Genomic DNA, 15,818 nt, shown 5'->3' with positions numbered 1-15,818 from the left:
CTCACATTTTATGAGATCGAAAGCAAGGTTGGCAATGGTATAAAAATGACCAAAATGCCTAGGTAGGTAGCATGCGAATGAGACGTTATATGTTATTGTGTGCATTAGGAGGGTGTTCTGGAGTGGAAGGTTTTGTTTGAGGGGGGCAAAGAGAGGTGGGGGCAGCACCTGGTGGTCTGCATGTAGGTAGGGGTGGGGGAACGAGGACGAGACTCGAGAAAGACTCGCTTCGTTGTTGCATGTGGCTTCACTGAAAAAGTGAGCCGTCTCTTCTGCCTCCCCCTATCTCTTCTCTCTCTCCCCCCCTCTCGGCTTCGTACGGGGCCGGGGTTCTTTGTGTGTCCGTCCCCGATCCCCCTCATCCCGGGCACTGCATCGTTTTGCCAGCTTCCCAGATAGCCTCCAGGCTCCTCCCCCCTTTTGCGTCGGAACGAGAAGAAGAAGAAGAGAAGACGGCCGCATCTCAAAGGATTCCCGTCGATTTGTAGACAAGCAACAGACCCGGTGAAACGCACGATCCAATCTTCCGACTCCCGTTGACGCTCCTAAGCTCCTCAGCTATGGCGGCTTCTTCAATTTTCGTGCACTACAATGGCTTGCGGGCCGCCTCCGACGGAGTTGCAGATTTCGGCCTCAGTTCTTCTTCTCCTACTCTACAACGCGCATCTCCAGGTGCATTTCAATCTTGTTTTGTTTAGCTTATCGTTTTGAGTTCGCTCTCCTCCTTTGCAAAGGGCGCGGCATTTTCTCGGAACATTTTGCGAAATCTCTCGTTGTCTTCTGTCTTGCGTTCATCGTCATGTGTTACTGTTCTTTTCTAAAGGTTGCGTTAGCTGTTCTGCCACCGTGGGAATCTCTCTCACTTCTGTCATCGTTGCAAACATAAGATTGGCTACATTAATGTGCTGACTCAACCAGCATCTTGCGTTTGAACATAGCACTGTATAACGCTGGTCAATAGAAAATAGCTGATATGTTTTTTAGCATTTTGGTCGACGCTCAAGGTCAGAGGGAACTTCGTTGGGGAATGCTGGTACGGTGCACTTGTATCTAGATCATGATTGATCTCGATATTTGCTAGTAGCTAAGCTGGAGCTGCAAAGTTTATTCCATGCTAATGAGTTGCAAATGACATGCATGTTAATATGCAGGGATCTTGTCTTGAGAATCCCCTTTCAAGCAGCTGCAAATGGACATTTCTTTTCATTCTAGTTAGTTGGGAGTATGGGAGTCGCATGCTGTAGCTTTGCCCTAGATAACTTTATGCATGACGTCTTATAGTTTTTAGGATATGCCATACTATGCCATGTGCACTCACAGCTCTTGAACATGGCATTAAACACCATGAAAGCTGATAGGTCGCTGAACATGGGGGATCTACCAATGATCTCATGTAATTCTGATGGATATGAAGATCTTAAAATTAGGATCTTCACAGACATTTTTAGCATCTAAGGTAGAACTAATGATGGATCCTCTGGATTTGCCATGCTGACCATGCAAGTGCTAAAAGTAATTTTCACCCAAACAGAGAACACGGACATCCAGTCAATTATATTTGAAGGATCTCTCTATAATGGGATATTCATTCTTAAAGAACCAAAAAACACAGTTTTCCCAAATCTTCACCAGCAGAAAGTAACATTTTCCCAGTAACAGTATATGTATGTGCAACCAATTATATTTCAAGGATATTGCCACAATGGGATATTCATTCTCAAAACATGCAACAACCTGTTTCCTCAAAAGTTTACTAGCAGGATATTTGCTTTATAGAGTCAGAAAGCATACTAGTCTCATTAATTCAGCATACTAGTCTTATTAATTCTGCTTTAGGGATCTTTTCTTGATTTGCATGCTCATTTGTAAACATGCAAAAAAATGTTTGCTCTTTGTGTTTTGCAGTGCATAGTCGTAGAATCATTTCGCTATTTGAATATTCTGATTAGCTTGTCCTAGTTTGGGGTTCAAGTTATTTATATTGTTGTAAACTCCCAATTCTGTCTCAGAACTTGCCTAGTCTGAAAATTAAGGAACTATGATGAGATGAACCTATGTGCATGGTTTGGGGAATGTAATACATGAGCATTGGAAGTAAGGCAACCAGAGTGAAAACCTGAAATCTGAAAACTGAATAATTTTTGCATTTGAGGAGGATTACCAAAATAGTCCAAGTTCCCCTCCCCTAAAACGGTGAATGGTAGAATTATAAGCCCTTAACATGTCTCAACTGTAGCTGTGCAAGCTGAAGTTACACACCATACTTTTGTTATTTGCTGAGGTTACACACCAAACTTTATTTGCATTAGGTTTGCTTGGTTCTAGATCTTCACATGCTTGAGGCTCATAAAGTGCTCTACTGATCTGTTGTCACCTTCTGAAAAAGGCTGTATTGTGCTTTTTGACTGTGGGATTTAAAACAAAAAATTGTCAAGACAGAGAGTTTTCAAATGGCCATAAGTGTTGGTGGGGATCCCTTGCCAAAAGTCCTAAGGGTCTACCTCTTTAGTCCAAATGCTAAAGGGAGCCCTGAGCACAAATGCTAGGGTCTAAGTGTGTGATAATGTGTAGATACAAAACCATGTCATCTATCAATGGCCATTCCTACAAATCCTATTTGGAGATCCAAACTAGGAGTTAAACTTGGCCAGGCAAATTTGAGTGGACATGATCAAACAAACTTGTATGATCAGACTTTCTTATAGTTCATGCCAGGCAATTTGATGGACATGATCAAACGAATGTGTATGATCAAACTTTCTAATGGTTCCCAGTGGAATGTACAGTAAAACTTGGTAGCAAGGTGCATGTACTGGTGAATGGACCTGGCTGATATGCATCTTCAGTAGATCATGATGTATCTCCAATAGATCATGAAGCAACTGATGATATGTGTTTGTTTTATTTAGTGTCTATAATTTTGAAACTTGTACAGTTTGATGTCTTCCATCACTCGTATATTTGAGGTAGATTTTAGGTCACTTAATTGTTTGCTAGCATCAATTGAATGCAAGTGAACCTTGTTAGTTTGCTAGGAATGTCATGGCAATGAAGCTATTGATCAGGTAGTATGTTAAGGCTATGCCAACGTTAGGTGTTTTTCTTTCTTTGTATGTTATTGAGAGTAAAATTTTGATTTCAATTTGTATGGCAAGGCTAAAAATGGTTTTGTTTGTTTGTTTGTTTGTTCCAAGGAAATTCTGATTTAGGTAGTAGGTCACAGCCCAGGAGCATATTTCTTAAGCTGAACTTTTTCTTTGCTTTATTGCTTTTGTTGAAATCCTTCTCAATAGAAAGTTCTAATTCAGGTAGTAACTGTAGTCTTGGTTTTGGAATCATTATGAGAATGATGTCATTATCGCTAAGGATTGAGCTTGAATATATGGTAGTTGCAGCACAAATGCGTTTTTTCTGAGACTTCTATTTGGTTTTAGGTGTCAAGCTGAGCCCAAGAGCTACTCTTTCCACTGGTGCACCAAAAAGGGAAACTGATCCAAAAAAGAGAGTTGTGATTACAGGGATGGGGCTTGTTTCTGTCTTTGGAAATGATGTAGACACTTATTATCAGAAGCTTCTGGAAGGACAGAGTGGCATTGGACTAATCGATCGATTTGATGCTTCAAAGTTTCCTACAAGATTTGCAGGACAAATTAAAAACTTTTCATCTGAAGGGTACATTGATGGGAAGAATGATCGTCGCCTGGATGATTGTCTTCGATATTGCATCGTGAGTGGGAAAAAAGCCTTGGAGAATGCAAAACTTGGTGGAGAAAATTTGGACAAGGTACATTTACACCTAACTTTCAACCGGTAATATCCAGTTTGCATGTATCTAGTGCAAGTCTTTTTAATAACATCCTCACCTACTTTTAATTGTTTTCGCATTCTCTGTTTTACTATCCAGCATCTATTATTGACCTATTACCATATGACAATTATGCTATGCCCTTTCTCACTGCTGCTTTTTTTCATTGAAATTGTGACAAAAATGAAAAGCACTCTGCAGATGCACTTACTTTTTAAGAACGCTGCAATAACCAAGTTGGCTAGGTGGTGGTGTCTCACTTGTACAAATGTTAGTTGCTGTGAACGTATCAAATGGAATCAGTCTCCAATTATGTGTGCTACTTTATTGAAGGCCAATCCTGGAGTTGGTTTGGTTTGAGAATCCTCAAGTCAACTGGCATGCCTGTGATTTTGTACAATAGTGCATTCTTGCCATTTCACTCTCATGCTTTCATGGACTTCGGAAACTGCACTTTGCAGAACAGCTCAATATTGTCATGTGACTATGAACCTGTGATGAGCACGTGTCTACTGCTTGCAGTTATCTTCACAGCTGTGATCTCCCCATCTGCCATATTTCATGTTGATGAAAATCCCGGTTGACGTCTGTATTGTGTACAGGCTTAGCTAGAAGCTAGATCTCATATGACATCAAACTGATTGGCTTGTAGATTGAGGAGAAACTTAAACAGATGATGCAATTGCGAAATTGTATGTGGGCTAGTTGCACACTCTGTGGAGTGGTGAATGGCAGAAGCAATATCCAACTGGATCAGCCACACGCTGAAATACAGCATGCAATTCCTTGGTTTACCCATAGTCCTCATGCCTTCTCGTTTGTGCACTGGCCATTCTCATTGACAATCACTTGTATGAGGTGCAGGCTTAGCTAGGATGCAGATTATTCTCTGCAGCCAAATAGCATGATCATGTTGAAAGCATGGAAGTCACATACTTTTTCATGCCATTGTGCATACTGTTCTAAATGTGGCTATTGGATCAAGAAGACCAGTGCAGGCAGTTGTTGCAGATTACTTTTCTTTTGTTTGGCAGGGGGGGAGGGGTTCCTCCCTTGGAAGCCCTCTTCTGCTACCTGAAAATGCAAAATGAAGTGTTGATTCTCATTGGTCTTTTCCACCATGTCTGAAGTCTAATTGCTGATGGTTGGTTGTGTGGACATGGGTTTCAGGCTGCAAAGCAGGCATTAATGGGTATAGACTGATCTAGACTGCTGCTGTTGCAGAAAATCTGAGGTTGTTTGGGCTACTACTCAGGCAATGATTAGCTGTATTGGGGGGGGCATCCTCACATGTACAAACTGAACTGCTTCAGAGAGGTTGATGCAACCATTTTTCAAAATAAATGGCTTTTGAGGGGTTTGGAATTTTTTGAGTGATCAGAGGAATTAGATTTGGCCATGATAAACTGCTGAATCCTGATGTGGGCTGCTGTCCTTAGCTAGTACTAAATGCCATACCTATGTGTGATGTCATCAGCTATATTGCTCAGCCACAATCTTAAAACATGCACTTTAGAATAGGGAAGGCAAGGAGAGACATTGAAGGCCTGAAAGTTTTAACTTGAGTAGTTCTTTGCATATATTCATCTTTGGCTATTTTGGTCATGGGTAATTTGTTGCCCACCTATTTGGTCATTTTCATGACTGCCTGTTGGTTGCAGAACTTTGAATATTGTGCTGCCTATACTTTGTGTTTTGTGCATAAATAAATATAGGCAGCCTGTTATCATATTCACTTCTTTTAGTTTCATTTCCACTTGTGATCTCTTTTAACTCAGCCCAACTCAGGTTCTTGCAATCTTGCTTTGTTTTTATACGGTCTTCACTTCTTTCCTGCTATTGTTTGTGCTTCTGACAGATTGGAAAAGTCTCTTGGTCAGGCTTGATATAAGAACAGTATCACTTTATTTGATTCTAGCATGTTGTTAACAGTTGCACTTTGCTGTCATGAGCCTATCTGCTGCAGCATTTTCATAGTCACAGGACATGCTGTTGCATAATTTCTAGTTGTTGAGGTTGCACCATTTCCATTTCTATTTCATCATTTCCTAAATCTTCATTCAAAGTATCACTTGATTTGTTTCAAACTAGATGGCTTACTCCTGAACATTTACCGATTTACTAATTACCTTGATGCATGTATTCTAAAGGCCATAGCTTTACCATTGTTTAGCCATTTCCTTTTCTTGTATGTGAGTCAGTTTCCTGAATTTGACCCATTCATGTTGTCTATAGGCACCTGGTTTCTATTGCTGCTTTTGTTGTGTGTGATTTTGCTGTTCCTATTTTACTTTTGGTAGTTCCTTGCTCTTTTCTTTTTGTGCATTTTTGAAGCCTCCTTTCTTCCTACGTCTTTGCTGCTAGCCTCGTGTTCTAATGTGGAGCAGCCTTAAGAGCCAGATTCTCAACAATCAAGGAGAGGAGGTGCTTCTGTTAAGCAAGGCAGTTCTGTACTTCCTTTGGTGTTTGGGTTACTTCTGAATGCACTAATCTCCTCTCACAGATGTGGTTTCAGCTTCAAAGAGGGTCCATTAGATGTGTGTTTTGGTCTGGTTACTTCCATACTTGATTTTCCTCTTTCATCCATTGCCGCTTATTGGAAAATTGGTGATGGGGTGTGAAGAAATACCCTAACATAAAAACATCAACAGAAACCATACGACAAAGCACAGACTGATAAAAGAACACAGTTAGGGTTAGGGTAACTCAGAGACAATGAACACAGTGAATGAATAAAGTGATATGACTACTGAATATACGATGCTCATGCAACAAACACACTATTTAGTGAATGAATGCTGAACCTCGAATTCCTGTATCTCAAGGCAAGGATTAGGGTAGGGGTAATGAGCTGGAGAGTTTGTCGTATTTTGAACAGATCCCGAATTGCAGCAAGGCAGCCTTTGGATGTCGAACACTAGCAAACGCAGCAGTGAGAAGCTGGATTTGATGCAGGCGTCGAGGAGAGAGAGAGAGAGAGAGAGAGAGAGAGAGAGAGAGAGAGAGAGAGAGAGAGAGAGAGAGAGAGAGAGAGAAAATGCAGGCAGCAGGTAAGGAAGACTAAAAATGCAGGCAAGACAGCTTGCAAGAGAGAGAGAGATTAAAAATGCAGACTGTAGGAGGGAGAGAGAGAGAGAGAGAGAGAGAGAGAGAGAGTAAAAATGCAGGTAGGATAGCTTGCAGGAGAGAGAGAAACTTAAAACATAGGCAGGATAGCCAGTAGGAGAGAGAACTGCCAAACACAGGCAGAACAGCTTGGCGATAGTTTGTAGGAGCTGGCGATTGCTGGAAGAGAGAGAAAACTGCCAGTCGACACCTGCAGCAGCTGGGCGACAGCTTACAGGAAGCAAACGCAAGGCTGCGATGATGTGGCAGGTTGTATGGCAGCAGGTCTGCACAAGAACAGCAGACACCTGGCTGGAATTGGCTTTAAACTGCGTGAAGAGGGTTGGAAATCAGGCGCCAACTGATGGAGACAGCAATGGATAGCTTCGGCTGAGATGTCCTCTGTAAGTGGGGTGTGGGCAGCAAGCTGAAACACCTGAAATCTGAAAAAACGAGATTGAAGACTGAATGGATGGTAGCATATGTATTTATAGAAAGTTTGGGCCCTCCCAAAAGGATTTGAGCATGTGGGACACAAAAACTCTCTAGGATCGCGTTTCTTTTAAATAAACAAGGTTTCTTCATTAATAAAGCATGTTTTGGGGCTGTTTAAGTAAAGCTAATGTATTTTTAGTTCAACAGGGTGATGGCATTGAACTGCCATTTCTTGTGGCTATGTAGCAGGTTGGGGGTGGTAGAAGCTACCATTTTGAATGTTTTAGGACCAAAAAATTGCCATCCCTTGTGACAATCCCTTCATTATCAAGGGAACACTCTCATAGGATGAAAAGAAGCTAGAAAATGAGAAGCTTGGCTAAACATAGAGTACACAAGGAATTTATTTTGATGATACAAGTGCAATTGGGGGTTGCCTATGCCACTTGGTAAGTCTTTTAAGAAGGTAATATTCTTGGGAGTTAGTTCTCATCAAGTCTGAGAACATCATGCTTAGGATACCTCACAAGTTACAATTTCCAATCGGTATTGAAGCTCGTATTGCCAGGGCCTTCTTTTCAATTGGTTGACTATCTAGTCTAAATTATGCCCTCCTGAAAGCATATTTCATGCTTTCTCTTGCTTTAGAATATAGGAAGTGGATGTTAATACTCTGTCAAATTACTCACATGGGATATTGGATATATATTTCTTGGTCACAAGTCCAAGTTGTAGGCCAAAAAGGGCTGCTTGTACATGATACAAGCTAGGCAGAACCCAAATTGCTTTACTTTTTGCATTTGGATTCTTTAGGTAGACCCATTGCTGTTGTGGAGATAAGCTCCATTGATACTTCCTTTGTGTGCTGTCTTTTAAGTTTTGTGATGTCTTATCTGCTAATAATTTTGAGCATAGATCTCTATAGAATATGAGTTTATATGATCGATACTTGAACACTATCATTTAGGGTTTGCCCCAATTATACTGGTAGAAGTAACATAGCATATGATAATTGTGGTATAAATAACATCAATACTTTCATTCACAATTAGTCTAGCTGTAAAAAGAGAATGCTTATTGCCAAGACTATGATAAATTGTCTCAAAAAGCAACTTTTTATCAAAAGGCATGGAATTTAAAGACATCTTGAATTAATAGATGACAACTTTAGAGCATATGCATGTGCTTATACTTAGATTGTAAATGGTGGTTTGCAAAAGCAATCCTCCCAAGCAAGCAATGTGACTTGAAGGTGACTTGAATGATTAGATGGGTTACTCTGGTGCATCTGCTTTGGCTTATATGGAATCAAGTGGACATCTTTACTTAGCATGACAAAGAGTAAAGATAGTAGAATGGCTATCTTGGCATTTGGTTAAATCTTTATTGTAGTTAGTATGGCACAAAGTAATCTAACTGAAGAAAGACCAGCATATTGACTTGACGAGGCTATCACTTAAAGCACGATAAAGGTAGTAGAATGGTTCTCTCGACATTCAGCAAATCCTGTAATGTAGTAAGCATAGCACAAAGTAATTTAACCAAACAGTGGCTATCTTTGTGATTCACAAACTGTTTATTGTAGTTAGCATCGGACAAATAAATAGAGCTGAACGAAGTCCATCGTTTCGCGATTAGATGAGCCCATTGACCAAAAAAGTATTTTCCTAAATGTTACCCATTTTATGGAATATGTTCCATGTCATAGGAAAATCTTTAATCAAGATCGACTATGCCACCAATGTAATTGCCAAGGGAGACACATTTTGCTTTTAAGTGAAGAAAAATCAATGTTGTGATTGGTATCGGTTGTGGTAGAAACACATGACATGTAGGGTAAGGAGTCGTCAAACCTGAAATGTGTGAAATGCTTGCAATGTCTCACTAAAATGTACCATTGAAATGCTTGAAATTTGTGTCTTGTGCTCATAAACATTTCCATAACTTTACAGCCATTTCATGGTTTACTTGTCGATTCAATATGCACCTATCCTATAGTACAATGTTTTGGGGGTAAAATGTTACAACTTTTAAATATTTCCCTATTACCCTAACTCACTCCAACCCCTCCATCTTGACCTTATCGGTGTGGGGCCTAGAGATAACAGTCCAAACTGAAGATAATGAGGATGGGAACGAGCATGTTTAGTTAGTGGACACATATGAATTCTTCGTTTCTACTAGCCTCCATTGATACATAGAAGATGGGGATATTACATTCTCTTTGCTTTGGTTTAGGCTGATTTGTATAAACAATTGCCAGTGATGGACATTAGCTAAATTGTTAGGTGACCTTAGTATTGTTTAGGAACCTTATTTATAGGTTAATCCTTAGGGCTGAGCTCCCCTTGCGAGGTAGACTCAATGATCCGAGGCAACAGAGTTCACGGTATTCCAAGGAGGTTTTGGATGGCATTGCCTCGGTATGTCTCTTGATTGGCTACCAAAATCGTGCATGTTACATGTGGTATCATAAGGATATTAATAATCTTTTTACATTTATATCGATTGGTCTATTAGGATGTCTCAATTGTATACGTCACTACACTTCTTAATTCACTTTAAGCCTCAAAGGATATCAGTAGTCTTTATTCTTTTATATCCACTAGTCTATAAGGATGCCTCAATTGCATATATCACTGCACTTTAGCTTGCGATCAGCAACAAGCATGAAGCCTATGAAAGATAGTGAGCCTATTGGAGCCTTTTTATGTATACCTATCATTGGGAGCCCTTACCTTTGATCCTTTGCGATGAAGTTGGTGTGGGATGGGGCTAATGAGCTCATGGTGCAACCATTTGGGTGTGTGACTTACAGAAATTGTAAAACCAACTTTATCTTCTACCTACTCTAGGGTTGGAATATGACTAATGATTGGATGGTGAAATGTTAGGTTCACGATTTGGGCCTTGTAGATTGTATTACAACTTAACCTTCTCCCTACTTTAGGGCTTTATTTCTTTACTTGATTCTTGTAAGTTGGCTTTTATTTAAACCGAAGAAAATTGTATAACAACTTCACTAAGTACTTTTTGTTGATTGAAGGTTGAGTTTGCTTTGATACCAGCTGTACAGTGAGCACCTAAATGCACAACAAGGAGAGTAAGAACAAGTGGTTTTTTGCTTTGTTGTCGTGAGAATGAGTTTGCCTTGATACCAAGTGTAGGGTATACACCTTATTGCACAACTAGAGGAGAGAACAATTGGTACAAACCCCTAAACTCTATAGTTTGGAGTCAAAACTGATAGTTGTAGATTGGTTGTAACTAACACTTTTTATTCAAAGATCAGATCCAAGGACCATCGCTTAAGTTGATATATAGTTTGCAACAATTGATGATGTAGCTAGTATTGCTAAGGCAGGTGTCCATGTGGGCCATGACATCCTAGGATCGTTGGCGTATAACACTTTCCTACATGCTGGGATTTAGTTTTGGGCAACATGGTTGAGATGTTTCACTATTGCACTTGTGGTAGAAAAACTCGAGTATGATTATGCCACACCATCGGATTGGTGGATGGCTATGATAATGATAATGATTAAGGATGACTATGTTGGTGGGACAGCAATAGTATTTGGAGCAAAGAGTGGTTGGGAGTTTGGACCAATCAAATATAGGCTTGTTAGTGTGTATATGTCATGGGGACGTGAAATTTTGATGCTTTGCTTAGCATTTGATTAAAGAGTTAATTAAATGTGCAAATGTGACTTGCACATGTGAGGTCCAGGTTAGTTATTTCACAATGTTGGACAAAATATCAGTGAGTGCCTAAAGGCAAAAGTTGTAGCACGTTGCATTGGATAGGTACTAGGTGGTACATGGCGTTAGAATTTGGCCTAGACTATTTAATTAGCTCTAAGTGTGAATGATGACACTAGAATCCCGGCTAACAAGTGCTCAAGATCACTTGTGTGATAAATTGGCCTAGCCAATTTAATTGTTGGTTAGTCAAATTACTTTTCTTGAGTTGTAAATAATCATTAAATTAATTTTCAAAATTAACATTTTGAAAATCAATTTAATATATCTAAATTATGTTGGATATAGTTTTGGGAGGTTGCCACTTGGCAAAACTTGCCTATGCAAGCGAGGAAAATGTTTTTGGAGGTTGGGAGAGAGGGAAAATGACCATTCTCAAGTTAGAGAATTAATGGAGGAGCTGTTTTGCTGTAGGCACCAGCGATTAGGAGGCATTGGAGGCCAGCTAGGAGGGTTTTCAAGCAAGTGACTGTCTTCAGAGGCTGTCTAGTAGTAGGCAAGTTGGTGATAGCAGTAGAAGGCCCCTAGGGCAGCAGGTGATAGCATTTAATGCTGTCCAAAACACGGCAGCGAAAGATTTCTCTCCTCTCGTGCAGAAAATCAGAAATTTCTCTCTTCAGCACTCTCTCATCCTCTAGTGTTTTCCCATTTTTCTTGAGCAATTTTCAGCAAGATCAGCCATTAGAGGTGGAGATTTCGACTAATCTTTGCTGTAAACCCAAATTTATAGCAAAAATTAGGTTTTGACAGCCACTTTGGAAGATTGCTCAGAATGAAGGTCTAGAGACTTGAACTTCAATCACTTAAATTGGGGCAATTTCAATAGATTCAAGTGACGATCCAGCCAGTAGACATTTGGGGCTGAATTTGTCACTCAAGGAGCATAGTTGAAGGCCATTCCCCAAACAAACCAAGGGGCAAATTGGTTTGAAGGCTCACTGGTCATTCGAGACAGCAAGAGGCAATTGGAGAGCAAAGGAGATTCAAGGAATCTCAATGTATTCATTTTGGATTGCAATACAAGTCAAATAAATATTACAAGGGGCACCAATTTTGGGGCCAATTGGCTGTACGTTGTCCAAGATTAAGTGGTAAGTCGTGCATTTCAATTTTATGTAATTAGTTTCTAGCTGTAATTGTTGATTAATCAAGTCATTACCACCCTCTTTGAGAAGGCAGGCTGGTTTCAGCACGACTTGCCAATTTTGTACTTGCATGGCTTTTGCTGGCTTTCCTCACAAAATTGTGAGTAGCGAGTGCTATCCTTACAGGAGCAGCTGTCCATAGCAGGTGCATCTGCAGTTGTCCTCTTGATAGGCCTTCTGTGTGCTTTGAGAAAATCATGTATTATTCCTTAACTTTTTACAGTTGTTTTAAAAGCCTAAAACCTTGTTTATGTGAAACCTGTACCGTACCTTTTGGTCATATTTCCATTTAGCATGTGCAGAACTGTATGTTGGTTGTGCAAGCGCACAAGATCACAGTCTGTTTTTCTTACCTTTCTTCACCACAGATGAAAGTGTAAAAGCAAATACTCCTTTTTATTACATTGTCAGATGGACAATTTTCTCTTCATTTTTTCTGGATATATTGTTCAAAATAGAGACTGACCTGCACGCTTCCGTTTTGCCTAAGCAGGAGACTTGGTTGAATCCAAAGGGCATTTTTTGACGGTCTTGTTTTCACTCTATTATGTAGGTTGACAAGCAGAAGGTAGGGGTTCTGGTTGGGTCAGGCATGGGGGGTTTGACCGTGTTCTCAGATGGGGTTCAGGCCCTGATTGAAAAAGGATACAAGAGGATAACCCCCTTTTTCATTCCTTATGCTATTACCAACATGGGCTCAGCGTTGTTGGCTATAGAACTAGGGCTTATGGGCCCCAATTACTCTATTTCAACAGCATGTGCAACTTCGAACTACTGTTTTTATGCAGCTGCAAACCACATCCGGAGGGGTGAGGCAGATGTAATGGTTGCTGGAGGAACAGAGGCAGCCATTATTCCAGTGGGATTGGGAGGATTTGTTGCTTGCCGGGCACTTTCTCAGAGGAATGATGATCCTGTGACTGCATCTCGGCCATGGGACAAAGATCGAGATGGTTTTGTCATGGGTGAAGGTGCTGGTGTTCTGGTAAATATTTCTCTCTCTTCAGTTTTCCTTTGAAAGAACTGGGGTTTTTGCACATTTTACCTCAACTTTTGTGGCTGCTAATTCTCAATTTGGTGTTGACAAAACATACTGGTTCTTTATTGTTCTATTGCTGCATGAAGGTGATGGAGAGCTTGGAACATGCCTTGAAGCGAGGAGCACCAATTTTTGCTGAGTATCTCGGTGGGGCTGTCACATGTGATGCTTATCACATGACTGATCCAAGAGCTGATGGATTGGGGGTGTCATCATGCATTGAACGGGCACTTGAGGATGCAGGAGTTGCAGCTGAAGAGGTAGATAAATAAAGGAGTGGCAGTTTTTCTTTGTGAATGCACCCCCTGTAGGTGTGTCAACAACATGGGATTTTTGCAGGTCAATTACATAAATGCTCATGCCACGTCTACACCTGTTGGTGACCTTGCTGAAGTAAATGCCATTAGAAAAGTGTTCAAAAATCCTAGAGAAATTAAAATGAACGGCACGAAGGTAAGCCCTAATGTTACTTCCGTTGATTTTTTGTTCCATAGTCATGGCAGTAATGGTACTGGTTCAAGATATAAGTTTTAACAGCATGCTACTGTTCTGTAGTCAATGATAGGGCACAGTTTAGGAGCAGCTGGAGGGCTTGAAGCGATTGCAACAATCAAGGCTATCAACACAGGCTGGGTTCATCCAACAATTAATCAGTTTGTAAGTCTGGTGGTGTCAAACGAACAGTCTTATCACAGAATGATTTGTCTAGCTATCAGTTGTTTTCCTATTGGAAGATCACATTTAACAAAATCACTGTTTGGCTTTTCTGAAGAATCTTGTCTGTCATGTAGAACCCGGAACCCGCAGTGGAGTTCGATACTGTAGCTGGTAAAAAGCAGCAACATGAGGTTCATGTTGGTGAGTATTGAAATAACTTTGCTTTAAAATCTGTGCAATGCCATGCTCGTGGTTCTATTTTACACCTTGCTGTATGTAGCTCATTATGGAAATGTGGTGCTTGCAGCTCTTTCAAACTCCTTTGGATTTGGTGGGCACAATTCTGTGGTTGTCTTTGCTCCTTACAATCCTTGAGAGACTTTTGCTGGAGGAGAGCCTTCTTGATAGCTTGTAGAGGAAATTGAGGCGGTGCCAAAATGGCACCATTTTTTTAGTGGTCAGGTAGGTTTTCAGAACAAACAGAGAATGCAGATTGAGGTCAATTCATTAGCTTGGTCAGTAGTGCATTATTCTCTTGAGCAGTAGTGTATTATTCCCGTGAGCGGTACAGTGACTAATACCATTCTTGAGTGCAGAGTAAGAATTGAACCTGCAGAGTTTCACGTGGGAAGTCTGGTATGGCAGTCTAGTTCTTGTATTTTTTGGTATTTTCTGTACGTGGAATTTTGAGTCCTAAACCAAAGGGTAGTTTAGCAGGCGCGCCAAAGAAGAAAGTTTGTGATATAGACGAAAATAATGAGAAATTAAGAGTGCTTTTTTCCTCCCCTTAAGAAAGTTACCTTACCGGGTTTCGAAGTACACTGAAGATACGACCTTGATACCACCGTACCATAATCTATATACGTTTCTAACAAAGGCAAGTTTCAGGGACTACCACGTGCAAATTGCAGAATAATACACAGCAGTTCTTCTGGGCTATTATATGTTCACAACTTTAAATCTTCCGAGGGCATGCGATTTCCAACGTGTTCCTGCAATAGAGAACTCCCAGTAATTTCGAGTTTATGTATTGTTACACGCGAATTTCCCATGCAGTTTACATCTGTTCGAAATCATAAACATGCGGTGCAAAAAGAAGAGGACGGACGATTCATGAGCGTTCTAAAGGAGGATCACTCGTGCAGATGTTGGAATTTCAAGTTTTCTTTGGGGCTTGCTTGTAGTTTCACTCTATAAGTATTAAACGACATCCACTCTAACTCATTGAGCACAGCTTTAATGAGTGTACCTTGTGGTGGCTACTATTTCTAATTGGTTTGCTGGGACGGTTGCCTTTAGTTGTTTGCTCACTTTGAATAAACCGAAACTTTGCTTGCTCCAGGTTTTAAGGAAGATGTCTTGGTTGCTTGTACATGTATTGGTCTATATTATCTGCGAGTATGAATGCATACTGCTCAACTACATGTATGCATTGCTACACAAGTGGCACGATGTGTAGTTATGCACTTAGTTACATATCGAATTTTCCAAATCGTTGCACATCCAATTTTCATGGAATTGGCTTTTAGCTTCCTTGTGGATGCGCAAATTAATGAAACCTTTGTTCATGTTCTTGATCGTAAGAGGAGGATTGCCACCTTCTAATGGTAATAACACATGAAAAGGCAATATACTTGTAGAAGGTATCTCTCATCGTTTGCCGCCTTGTCCCTCTTCCACTTGTAGCAATACCTTTTAAATGGCATTTTTGCCACAATTATAGCATTTACTGTTTTTTTAAGAGAACATGGCAGATTATAACACTTAACTTTGTCACAAGATTTCCCTCAATATTAGAATTCTCTCTTGATCAAGGCCTTCCTTTCACTATCAAAGCATTAGAGATGCTGCTAGCATCAACATTCTTGTG

General features: G+C 40.4%; 1 protein-coding gene across 2 annotated transcripts; it reads left to right on the top strand.

Moving 5' to 3' along the window:
• Positions 1-220: 220 nt before the first annotated feature.
• LOC148008138 (3-oxoacyl-[acyl-carrier-protein] synthase I, chloroplastic-like) lies at positions 221-14,863 on the top strand. Of its 2 annotated transcripts, XR_015690242.1 has the most exons (9): positions 221-672; positions 3,435-3,784; positions 12,806-13,237; positions 13,378-13,551; positions 13,631-13,744; positions 13,847-13,948; positions 14,083-14,149; positions 14,256-14,410; positions 14,545-14,863. XR_015690242.1 is itself a non-coding variant. In XM_087674458.1 (8 exons), exons 1-8 carry the CDS (start codon positions 561-563, stop codon positions 14,321-14,323), a joined length of 1,419 nt encoding a protein of 472 aa, XP_087530584.1. In that variant the 5' UTR covers positions 222-560; the 3' UTR covers positions 14,324-14,559. The 2 variants fall into 2 exon arrangements, 1 of the variants encoding a protein (XP_087530584.1); XM_087674458.1 differs by having other exon boundaries at positions 222-672; positions 14,256-14,559.
• Positions 14,864-15,818: the final 955 nt, after the last annotated feature.

Source organism: Lygodium microphyllum, unplaced genomic scaffold (assembly GCF_053477565.2).
Source record: "Lygodium microphyllum isolate KBCC unplaced genomic scaffold, Lygodium_microphyllum_v1.1.10 scaffold_319, whole genome shotgun sequence".
In the NCBI taxonomy this organism is placed as follows: domain Eukaryota; kingdom Viridiplantae; phylum Streptophyta; class Polypodiopsida; order Schizaeales; family Lygodiaceae; genus Lygodium; species Lygodium microphyllum.
The sequence above is the reverse complement of the archived record's forward strand: the minus strand, read 5'-3'. Positions and strand labels throughout refer to the sequence as shown.